At 48.4% G+C, this 12028-nt stretch overlaps 1 protein-coding gene across 11 annotated transcripts in view; it reads right to left on the bottom strand.

Annotated features, from left to right (window-relative positions):
* MARK2 (microtubule affinity regulating kinase 2) overlaps positions 1-12028 on the bottom strand; it is a 144140-nt gene that overhangs the window by 19579 nt on the left and 112533 nt on the right. For all 11 annotated transcript variants that reach the window (XM_061606615.1, XM_061606617.1, XM_061606607.1 and 8 more), the window contains exons 6-11: positions 10634-10704; positions 8664-8720; positions 6792-7028; positions 6370-6489; positions 1379-1478; positions 1033-1145 (exon numbers count right to left, since the gene is read on the bottom strand). In XM_061606615.1, the coding sequence (XP_061462599.1) occupies positions 1033-1145; positions 1379-1478; positions 6370-6489; positions 6792-7028; positions 8664-8720; positions 10634-10704 (698 nt within the window). The remainder of the gene's footprint in view (positions 1-1032; positions 1146-1378; positions 1479-6369; positions 6490-6791; positions 7029-8663; positions 8721-10633; positions 10705-12028) is intronic.

The following is a 12028-nucleotide window of genomic DNA, read 5'->3' as shown; positions in this document are numbered from 1 at the left end:
CTATCAGAGCAACTTGGGCAACAACCCACCAGTCTCAACCTGCCCTCAGCCAGCCTCCAGTTGCCTGCCTTCTTACTTATATCTGGCACCGGCTGTCAGCTTTCTTTTCCTTGGTGTCAAGCGTTGCCCTTGTAGATCTCAGCAGGGAGGAGGAGGATGGGGACAAAACTAGGGTTCGTTGGCCCTGCTTCTCATTGTGTCTCTGGCTCCACATCCTGTCGGCTTCTCTGCCTTCCGCCCCATCAGTTCCAACGAGCGCCAGCCGCTTTTGCAGACATCAGGCTGTCATATCTCTTGGAAGTGTGGCAAGAGCAACTCCTCTTTGGGTTCTTTTGTTTGCATTCCAGAAGGAAGATAGAGTGAGGGTCCTCCAGCTGGCCAGGCTTGCCTACCTTTACCTGTGCTCTTCTCTGCCTAACTTTCTTCCGTCGTAAACTGATATGCTCAGGGAAGCTGACCTGCCCGCCCCTCCTTCCTTTGCTTTTCTTTTTCGACCGTCTGAGGAGAGAGGAGACATCTCTGTCTTTGCTCTCTCTCCTGAGCCATGAGGGCAATACCCAAGTCTGGGCATTGCGCCTCCAACTTAGTTAGTTAGAAGTAGGTATGCCTTTCCCATCTACTATGTATTTCTATAAATAAAGTAGCTTTTCTTATTTTACTAAATCTTAAGTCTCAGTGATCTAAATGCAGGGTAAAAACCTGCTACTTAGGTAAACACACACACTGGCACACACACAGCTTAGACGCTGAGTATCTCTGCATATATATTCGTATTTCCATAACAATATCTAAAGCCATAGACTGGATTTTTCCTTTTTGCACAGCAGGTGCTCTTGGGAGCCTCACACCAACGCCTTTCCACTGATGGGGCTTCAATGGGAAAGAAGGAGCCCCACACAGCACTGAGGAAGTGCTACCACCAACTGGCAACTTGCTTCCTCAGTGTTTGAAGGGATGAACCATCCTAGGAGTTTTGCAGCTCAGCACCTCAACAAAACCACACAGACACACACAAAGGGTTAAAGCACTCACCTCTGAATTTTTGTATCCTAGCAGCAGATATGTAGCCATTACTTTGTTATACTTCTGGCTGACTAACGAGTCCTGGATTTCCTCTTGCGTATATCCCATTGAGATCATGAGCTCTGCAGGACAACATAAAGGAGCACACACACGTGGGGAAAGGAGAGAGACGGTCAGAGTGCCTTGAAGGATGGATAAACAAGTAAAATTAAGTGAAAATATATGTATGGAAAGAAAAAGGGGGGCTGGTGGAACTGTGGGAAAGACACCCAAGCGTCTGTTCAGAAAGATCCTGTGCAACAGCTGGCCATCAACATGGGACTACCCGATCACCCACTCCGCCACAGTGCCCCACCTGTCCGCCGGGGATCTTTGTAGTCAGGCAGAGGCTCCACGTAAGGCTTCAGCTCATCGTCCTCATGACCCACATTCATCCAGCGGTCTTTCATGATTTGCTATGGGGAGGTGAAAGGGAAACACTGAACCAACACGCAGAGCGCAGTGAGGTCAAGGACTAGGCAGAGGAATGCCTTTCTTTAGCATTTCAGCGAGAACGGTCCTAGCTGCGCAGTTGGAAAAGCTTCTCCTTGGAAAACTGGAACTACTAATGCAATTTAAAAAGAGGCCCTGCATGCATCTCTCCCATCACCCCACAATGTTCACAGCAAGCCCCCGACTGTGATAAGCCATAGGCCTGCGATGTACGTGCACAGGACGCTGGCCTTATACTGGGCTGGTTGCCACGTAATGGTAAGTCAGAGTTAAACGAGCTATGCCTTGCTGGGAATGAGGAACTGTGCTTGCACAGGGGGCTCCAATTGTCCCTGTCCCTCCTCTTGGGCCCCACTGCAGGGAAACAGAGCAATGGTTTGCCACTACACGTGAACCAGGCCACTCAGACACACGGTTCACCTGTTTCTTTTAGTTTGTATGCTACCAGGGTGGCTCACTGAGTAGACAGACGTGAGAAACATAATTTTTATTTCTTTATTTCGTACATGTATCTTCCTCCAAGCATACGTAGTTCTCCCCCTCCCCTTATTTTATTTATTTAGAAAGGTATTACAAACCACTTAATCAATGAGCTCTCTAAGGTGGTAATAAAATTATAGATAATGAAAATCCACAGAACTATTACAAACAAGTAAACAACTATAATTAAAATACAGATAAAACCAGTAACACTTTTTAAGTGGATATAGGTAACTAAACTATGTGTCTGGGTAGGCTTGCTAAAAACAAGCACCTAAAATAATTTATTATCAGTTCCTTTCTGTGCCTATTTTGCTTGGCTTGTGGGCTATGAGTTACTACTTTTGTGGATTTTGGCATTCTAGGTTTTTTTTTAAATGATGCTGGGGGTTTTTTATGGTTGACTGATGTATTTTGTGGATTTGATTTTATTGTGCGACATCCAAGTCAGATCCAAAGGAGACCCACTGAAATCAGTGGACTTAAGTTACTGAAGTCCACTGATTTCAATGTGTCTACTCTGTCCAGTATTGGATATGTTGTTTATTTGACAAACTTTATATACCACTTGATTGTAACAAAACCTCTACACAGTTTATAAGAAATGTACGTATATTTGTTGCTCTACGTTGCTTTGAGAACATTTATGGGAGGGGCGTGTGAGGAGGAAGTGGGACAGAATTTAATAATGATAATAATCATAATGTTATTTTATTCTATGCACTAGGTGTGGGGAGTCTTTGGTCCTCCAGATGTTGCTGAACGACTACTCCCACAATCATCCCTAGCCATCAGCCATGTTTGCAGTTCAGCAATATCTGGGGAGGTCCAATCAATCAATCAATCGATTGATCGATTGATTGATTGGGGAGGTCCAAAGGTTCCCCATGCACCTGCTACAGACAAAACAAACAAGGGAGAAAAACCGTGGGGTTGTTTCCAACTAAGTCCTATTCAGAGTAGACCCACTGAAATGAAAGGACCTAAGTTAGCCATGTCCATTAATTTCAATGGGTGAGTTGGGCTAGCATCGGATACAACCCCATACAATTTGCACTGTTGACCAGAAAGCCCAACTTGCTGCATCCACATGCCAAGGCCTTCTCTCTGCCTCCAACATGGATTCATCACAGCCCCCTCCCTCTGCATTTCAAGGAGAATGGAGGGTGTGTGTGCATGTGCCTTGGTGTTTTTCCCTCCCACGCCAGAGCACAAACCCAATTGCACCCCCTTAACACACACACTGGCTGCTCTGTCCTGTGCTTCCCCTTCTGCATCCCTGAAGCCTACAGTTAAAATTGCAGCTTGCATACAGAGAACAGCAGGGGCCGTTGGCATTCCAATGCCAGACGGCAAGGAACTTCCTTCTCTGACTCAAGAGGAGGGGCTGACGGGGCCCCTTAATTAGCTGCCTACTGCAGAAAGGCAATTTTGGATGGCAGGGGGCACTGCAGCCCTGCCAGACAAAGGCAGGAGCCAACAACTGGGGAACGAACCAGGCCCTGTTCACACTAGTACTGGAGGCAGAAGGAACTGTTTAAAAAGAATGAAATAAAAACAATCAAAAACCTGGCACAACATGCAAGGATAGGGCTTTCCCTCTGGCACAAATGTGGACATTTCCTCTAAAAACTGAGATGGCAGCGATACAAATCTAAAACTATTTTTAAGAGATGGAGGGGGAAAAAGGAAGAAACGAAAGGTATTGCTAGGAGCACAAAAAATGGATCTAGACTTGGTTAAGGAGCTGGCCAAAATATGTTCGCTCAACTGACATCAAACATTGCCAAAGGGTACATTCACACATTTATGTTTTTAGGTGTATGCCTAAGTTGTTGTTTAAAAAATGTACAAGCTGGAAAGCATAATGTGTGACTGAAGCAGACGTATTTGGGAAAGCACGCATGCAGGTGTCAAGATGGACCACAGCCTGCTGCCAAGTGTACGCTCTGCCGGAAAACCAAATTTGCTGCCTATTAACACGTGGAAAACTCCCCTCCCCGCATCAGCAACTATTTAAGCATTGATTTATCACAACTCTGACAGGTTGATGCCAATTTTGTAAAGTTAATCGTGACATTAAATTGTGCAGAATTGGGATCAATTGTTACGCAAATACAAATGCACATGGATGGAACATGCACGGGTTCAAGTGACTGAACAGTTCCCAGCTTTCATCCCAGAACCCCAAGCTATTACAAACCTTTTTTTAATAAAAATGAAATTGCAAATACACATACACTCACAAGCTGCAGCTATCAAAGCAAGAAGTCAAGCTAACTGACTTTGGTTGTGGTTCAGGCCATGGACGTCTTGCCCCCTACATGAAGAGGATGTGTGCTGGGGGGGGGGGAGAGCACCCCGATTCCTGCAGGCCTGCCAAGCAAAGAGCCCTTACTTCTGCTTTGGATCCCCAATGACACTGTGATTCAAAAAAGAAACAAGGCAAAGGGATCTGCTACCTAGATAAGGGCATTCTTGACCTCAAGGAACATTCTGCAGTGTTCTTGATTTTTATTTTGTATACTGTTTTGAGCTTTATGTATTTATTTGTTTTGTTTTTGAGTCCTGTTTGGTTCCACTTTGTATATTGTTTTTGAGATTCCTTTATATTGTACCTGATTTCCGTATTTTATATTGTATTTTGATTTTTCTTTTGATTTCTATTTTGTACATGGTCGTGGTATTCTTTTGTATAGACCTCTGCTTTGTACAATGTTCTGAAATTCTGTTCTATTGTATTTGATTTTTATTTCCTGTATATTGCTTTGAGCAGGCCTGGCACGAGCGAGCGGCCCAGAGGGGCCCTGCCTAAGGGTGGGAGTGTGGAGCGCCCGCTCTGTGATCTGACACTGCTACAGATTGCAGATTGGGGGCTCCCAGCCACCGCCCGATACAGACGGTGCGGGCTTAAATGATGGGTGAAATAGGCGATGGGAGGCATGTGTGCGCAGTATGGAGGACGTGCACACTTACATGGGAGGTAGGTGGGGCTGGCTGGCCTATTTAAGCCCCACACCGCCTGCATCGAGAGGGAGGGTTGGGGCAAACGGTGCTGTGGGCCTGGGCAGGCTGGTGCCCAAGTGCCAAGTCATGACTGCTGCCTGCCTTTGGCTTTGAGTGTCCACAAAGCAATTATGACATTTTCTAAATAAATAAAATAAATACATTTGGCCACAGAGACACTATAGGCAGTAAACTGACAATATTTAACCTACCAATGGACCACAGTCCCAACCCTAAACAGAGGGACAGACAGACTCCTAAAATGACCCGATGAAGAGGGGCTGCAGCTCAGTGGTAGGGTGTCTGCTTTTGGACTCAGGATGTCCCAGGTTCAGTCCCTGATGGCATCTCTTGGTAGGGCTGGGAAAGGCTTCCAGTCTGAAACCCCGGAGAGCTGCTGCCAGTCAGTGTAGACAATACTGAGTGAGATGGACCAGTGGTCTGACTTGGTATATGGCAGCTTCCTATGTTCTTAATTCTACTTAGAGATTAGAGAATGTGTCCCACACTGAAGGAGGGGAGCCAGCAAAAGCTACTGATGTAAGGCAGTGACAGAGCACATGCGTTGCATGCAGGTCATCTCGTGCCCCTTTCATCCATGTCCCAGTGTTGCCCTGAGGAGAACTGATTCAGGCAACTCACAAGTCATCCCCACTGGGGGGCAAGAGCCCTCAGCAGCCCCTTGCTATCCCATCCTTGCTATCCCATCACCCTCAGACTCTGGGGATAAGAACTTAAGAAGAGTCCTACTGGATCAGACTAATGGCCCATCTAGTCACAGCAGCCATCCAGATACTGCTCCCTTGTAGCTTCTCCTACTCCACAACCACACAGCATGCGGCTGCAGACTCGGCTATGGGCCCTTCGGAGACTGCAGATGGCTCCCCTGAGTGGGCGGAGACACTGGAAGGCCCAACAGCCTTCTAAAGCCTTCAGATTGACACCGGCCCTTTGCTGAGACAACGTCTTCCAGAGCTCAGCCAGCAGAGCTCACCAGGAGCTGCTCAGGGTCCTGCCTTGCCCTGCACGAACAGATTCTGGTAACCGCTACCACTTCACCACTGAATACCCAGCCCTGACAGAAAAGGATAGGTCCTGGGTTCAACAGGTCCCGGCATCTCAAGACAGGACTGGGACAGACTCCTGGTTGGCAAATTTGAGAGGTTCTGCCAGTGTGTGCTGACAGCACTAAACGAGATGGATCAACGGTCCAACGTAGCATAAGGCAGCTTCCTGTGTTCACATGCCATGAACCCAAATGGTGTGTCTGTGACTGATGTAACAGGGGCCACTCCAGGGGTGGCTGACTCCACAAACTGGGTGCCTGCTTCTCTTCTCCTACCCCGGTCCCCAGGCTTGCCAGCTCACCTCTAAAGTGCCTCTCTTGCTAGGGTTAAGGATGAGGAATTTTTTCAGCAGGTTCTCACAGTCCGTGGACATGTAGAAGGGGATCCGGTACTTCCCCCTCAAGACCCGTTCTCGCAGCTCCTGCAGAGGGAAAGGGGACTCTTAATGGGATATGTCCCAACCCACACAAGTGCACAAGGGGGCAGAGCCATGGGAAGGCCCTGCCAGCCTCCTCAAGCCTTCGAATAACTCTGGTGCTTTGCTGAGACCACATTTTCCATAGCTCAGACAGCAGACCTCACCGATGCAATGCCCCAATAGCTGGAAATCCACAGTACTGAGGAAGATAAGTTGTTTTCTTGATAGGGGGAAAGCTAGTCTTGAATCACAATTGATCTTCCAAACCCATGAAGTAGCAAGCTGTTCTCCTTACTCCCCCCTACCTTGAGGTTCTGCCCATCGAAGGGCAGTGAGCCGCTGACCAGTGTGTAAAGAATGACCCCCAGGCTCCAGACGTCCACCTCGGGGCCATCGTACTTCTTGCCCTGGAAAAGCTCAGGCGCGGCGTATGGGGGGCTCCCGCAGAAGGTGTCAAGTTTGTTGCCAAACGTGAACTCGTTGCTAAAACCAAAGTCTGCAATTTTAATGTTCATGTCGGCATCTAAGAGCAGATTCTCTGCCTGTGGAGGGAGAGGAAAGTCAATTCAGAAGGGTGAAGCCAGCACCCAGCACCAGCATGGTTCATCTCCAACGGGCTCATCAGGCCATTTGGCTGGAAGTCAGGACAGCTTAAATGATGGATTTCACCTTGGCTTGGCCTGAGCGCTAACTCCCCAAGTTTTACAACATATTTTTCGGGGGGAGGGGGAAGAGTTAAGAGTAGCAGAAACAGGGACCAAGGTTTATGCCCTTTGCTGGTAATTTGTTAGACTTTGTTTTGAAGCCAATGAGGTATGATTTTGGCTTGTATGACTTTTGATGCTGGAGAGGGGGATGGGAAGGGGGAGAGAGAGAGGGAGGGAGAGGGGGAGAGAGAGAGGGAGGGAGAGGGGGAGAGAGAGAGGGAGGGAGAGGGGGAGAGAGAGAGAGAGGGAGAGAGAGAGGACTTCTAGCATGAGGCATCAATTTCAACAACCAGTGAGCTGAAAGGCTCCTCAGAGCTCCCTTGCGATAAACACAAGAGCAGTCCTGCTGGATCAGGCCCATCTAGTCCAGCATCCCGTTCTCACAGTGGCCAGCCAGATTTTCCTGGGAAGCAGGACCCGAGCGCACCACCACCCTCCCCACTTGTGATTCTCAGCAACTGGTATTCAGAGGCACACTGTGCTTAGGGAAAATGGCGTTCACTGACCCAAAGGCAAGCCAGGAAGGGCACAGAGTTAGGCAGAACACAGTCAAACCTCAGCAGGCCGAGGCTCTAAACCAGAAGTGGGGAATCTGTGGCCCTCCGGATGTCCCACCAGCACAGCCAGTGTGGCTGATGAAGGGAGTCCGAGGACAGCTGGAGGCCTGCTGGTTCCCTGTCCCTGCTCTAGGCTGACACGTTCTGGGATCCAGAGAGTTGATTTCCTGCCCAGGTGGCCCAGAAGCAGCTCCGTTGTCCCAAACAGGCTGGTTCAGAGCAGCACAAGAATCGGAAGGGCCCAGAGGCAGGTGCGTAGTCAAAGCCTGAACTCCAAGGCAACGACCAGGAGTCACGCAGAGGCCTTTTGCTGGAAGTCAGTAGTTTAGAGGAAGGGCCATTGGTCAGCGGGTGGTTGAGCATGCCTGGTGTGCAGAAGGTCCCAGGTCCAATCTCCAGGTAGAACTGGGAGAGACTCCTGTCTGAAATCCTGGAGAGCCGCTGCCAGACAGTGTCCTGAGCTAGATGGACCAAGGCAGCTTCCTATGTCCCAGATCAAAGAGGTCACAGGGCGTATAGGGCCAGGAATGGCCCTTGAACCAGGGTGGGGGGAGAGGGGTTGTCAGTTGACTGGATGTTAAAGATGGGCTGGTACTGCAGTCGAGATGGCGCCTCTGAAACACAGGGCTCAGTCTGCCAGGCTTGCAGTCAGAACGGAGTGCTGGTGGCACAGGAGATAACGGGATCGCCACTTCAAGACCCCCTCAGTGCCTTACAAGCGTGAAACCCCACTGAGGGAACAGAAGGGCTATTCAGCCCCCATCCAAAAAGGTTCCCAAGCTTTTCTCTGCTAAATACTTGGCCTCTCCCCAAGCGAAGCCGAGTCCTGTCTCCCACTTCTAAATTCATGGCAGGAACACACAAGAGTTTTACGTGCCCTTGCCCAGTAAGTGCTCTTTGCGTTGATACTCACCTTCAAGTCTCTATGTACAATGAATTTTTGGTGACAGTACTGCACAGCAGAAACTATCTGGAAGACAAGAGGACACAGAGGTCAGGAGGACGCTTGCGTTGTGGCGTTATGACCATCTCAGGCCAGACGGAGCACCCTTTAGACACAGTCCTTTGCTGGGAGACCATTTTCAGCTGGCAGACCTGACTGACACAACAGCTGGACATAACTGTGGAAATGCACCCCCCCATACACCCAGGGGCTGTGTGAATGATGCAATTACTGGGAGTGGTGCGGACTTCACAGGTCTTGCCCACAGAAGGCAAAGACCCACTTAGATTCATATAGCTGCATCATTTACACACAGCTCCCAAGCCAGTGGGGAATGCACAGCAAAAAAGCAGTTCCCACCAGGCTGAGGCTTCATCCTGGGTAGACAGTACTAGGGATAAAGGTGCTATGGCACCATGCCACCTAGGCCAGAGATGGGGAATCTGTGGGCCATCCAGATGTCGTTGACCTCCAACCTTTATCAGCCCAAGCAAGCATGGCCAGTGGTCAGGGAGGATGGGAACTATAGCCCAGCAGGTTTCCCACCCCTGATCTAGGCCTTCTAGCTTCATAGAATCATAGAAGAGTAGAGCTGGAAGGGGCCTATAAGGCCACCGAGTCCAACCCTCTGCTCACTGCAGGAATCCAACTTAAAGCATCCCCAACAGGTGGCCGCCCAGCTGACTCTTGAATGTCTCCACTGTTGACAGCCCACCACCTCCCTAGGTCATTGGTTCCATGGTTGCACTGCTCTAACAGTTAGGAAGTTTTTTTCTGATGTTCAGCTGAAATCTGGCTTTCTGTAACTTATTATTTTATTCATATCCCACCCTTCCTCCCAGCAGGAGCCCAGGGTGGCAAACAAAAGCACTAAAAACACTTTAAAACATCATAAAAGCAGACATTAAAACACATTACAACAAAACAACTTTTAAAACATTTTTAAAAAAGCTTTGAAGACATCTTAAAAAAAGGTTAAAAAACATATTGTTTTTAAAAAAAGGTTTTTAAAACATCTTAAAAAGCAATTCCAACACAGACGCAGACTGGGATAAGGTCTCTACTTAAAAGGCTTGTTGAAAGAGGAAGGTCGTCAACAGGCGCCACAAAGATAACAGAGATGGCGCCTGTCTAATATTTAAGGGGAGGGAATTACACAGTGCAGGTGCCACCACATTAAAGGTCCATTTCTTATGTTGTGAAGAACGGATGTCCTGACAAGATGGTATCCAGCAACCCTCACCTGCAGAGCACAGTGATCGACTAGGTATATAAGGGATAAGATGGTCTTTCAGGTATCCTGGTCCCAAGCTCTACAGGGCTTTATAAACCAAAACTAAAACTTTGAACTTGGCCCGGTAGCAAATGGGCAGCCAGTGCAATTCTTTCAGCAGCGGGATGACATGTTAGCGATACCCTGCCCCAGTGAGCAGTCTCACCGCCACATTTTGCACCACCAGCAGCTTCCGGACCAACTTCAAGGGCAGCCCCACATAGAGCCATTACAGTAATCCAGCCTGGTGGATCCCTCCGCTCACCCGGCAGGGTTTCTTTTAGGGTTTTAAGCCCATGCTGCTCCCAAATTTATATGCACCCCCTGGCAGGCCAGCACAGAAGGAGAACATTTCCTATAGGGCTGTGCGCTGGCCATCTTGAGGCAAGAGCTTTTTCCTCCCAGCTTCTAAAAACACTCCACAAGCATCATCCTAACACTTAAGAAACTTGAGGGCTAGAACCTTGATTCTCATTTCATGCAAGACTGGCGAGATGCTGAATTCTACCAATGGTAAATCTTGCTTTTGTGCTCTGCGGCTGCCCCATCTCTCACTGAATAACAGCCACCTAGTCCCTCTTTGCTGGGCTGCGGATGGTGGCCAGTGGAGGGCTATATCAACGCTGTGAGATGTTTCCTGTGGGGTTGAGATGGGCAGAGCACTAACCTGTCGGAATTTTGCCCGTGCTTCCTTTTCTTTCATTCTTCCGTGGGCTACTAAATAGTCGAACACCTCACCTGCAGGGGGCGAAAGAGAGAAGGAAATGATTACTTGGGAGCTGGGTTGCCCGTTTTGACACTGGAAAGGAGGGAGGATGAATGGCGGAGGAAATAACCTCTGCCGCTGGAATATGGTGTCAAATCAGGACATCTGGGGAAGGGGCTTAGAACACTGCCCTCTATCCTTTGCCTCCCTGCCTCTCCTCTTTACCACTACTGCTGAGAACAACAAACCCAGGAGCGGATTCCACTTTGCCCCCAGTGGAACAAAGGCGATCAAGCCCAGCTCTGTCTGCTTGTCAGAGGCCACAGTGGTTACTCTCATTATTGGTAGAGAACTTGCTTTAGGTCAGATCTGATCCATTTGTTTGTTTCTAGTCATCAGACCACCGCAAAACAAAGTTTTAAAAAATATAAAAGGCAGGCAAGGAGCAGATAATAGAAATTAACTCTGGCACAAACTACAACGTGAACAAATTCAGAATGCTGAATTTCCTTGGCAAATCATGATGATTGATGTACTGCCTTCAAGTCGATTCCGACTTATGGCGACCCTTTGAATAGGGCTTTCACGAGGCTGATAGGCAGTGACTGGCCCAAGGTCACCCAGTGAGCTTCATGGCTATGTGGGGATTCGAACCCTGGTCTCCCAGGTCATAGTCCAGCACCTTAACCACTACACCACACTGGCTCTCATTGGCAAATCATACCCTGCCCCTATGAAAAGGGGAAGGGTTGTTTATTCTTAACAAATATTAAAATGGCTAAAATGAAATAATATGTATGTTATGCAAATCTGAGTGAAAGTATGTCAAACCAGAGTAAACCTAAAATTCTGGAACTCCCTGGCAAAACAAAGCATTCTCTCTTGAAAGAGATTTTTTGTCTCATCAATTACTAAAGATAGGAAATGGGCACAGTCATACTTGCTTTACATCAGGCGTGGGGAAGGAATCTTTTGCCCTCCAGATGATGCTGAACTACGACTACCATCAGCCCCAGCAAGCATGGCCAGTGGCTGGGGATGATGGGACATCTGGAGGGCCAAAGGTTCTCCACCACCTGATTTACATGAACAAGACCCCAGGTTGAATCCTAGGCATCTCCATGTTAAAAAATACAAAAAATAAATAAATAAGGATCAGGTAAGCAGATGATGGGGAAGACCTTTCTCTGCCTGAGACCCTGGAGAGTCGCTGCCAGTCAGAGTAGGCAGTACTGGGCTAGATGGACACACAGTCTAACTTAGCAAAAGGCAGCCTCCTGTATTCTGAGGAAGGGACCTGCTTTGCATGCAGAAGGACCCAGGTTCAACTGCTGCTTAAACAGGGTAAGGCATCAG

This window comes from Rhineura floridana, chromosome 22 (genome assembly GCF_030035675.1).
Source record: "Rhineura floridana isolate rRhiFlo1 chromosome 22, rRhiFlo1.hap2, whole genome shotgun sequence".
In the NCBI taxonomy this organism is placed as follows: Eukaryota; Metazoa; Chordata; class Lepidosauria; order Squamata; family Rhineuridae; genus Rhineura; species Rhineura floridana.
Note: the sequence above shows the minus strand (reverse complement) of the source record. Positions and strands in the feature narration are given on the sequence as shown.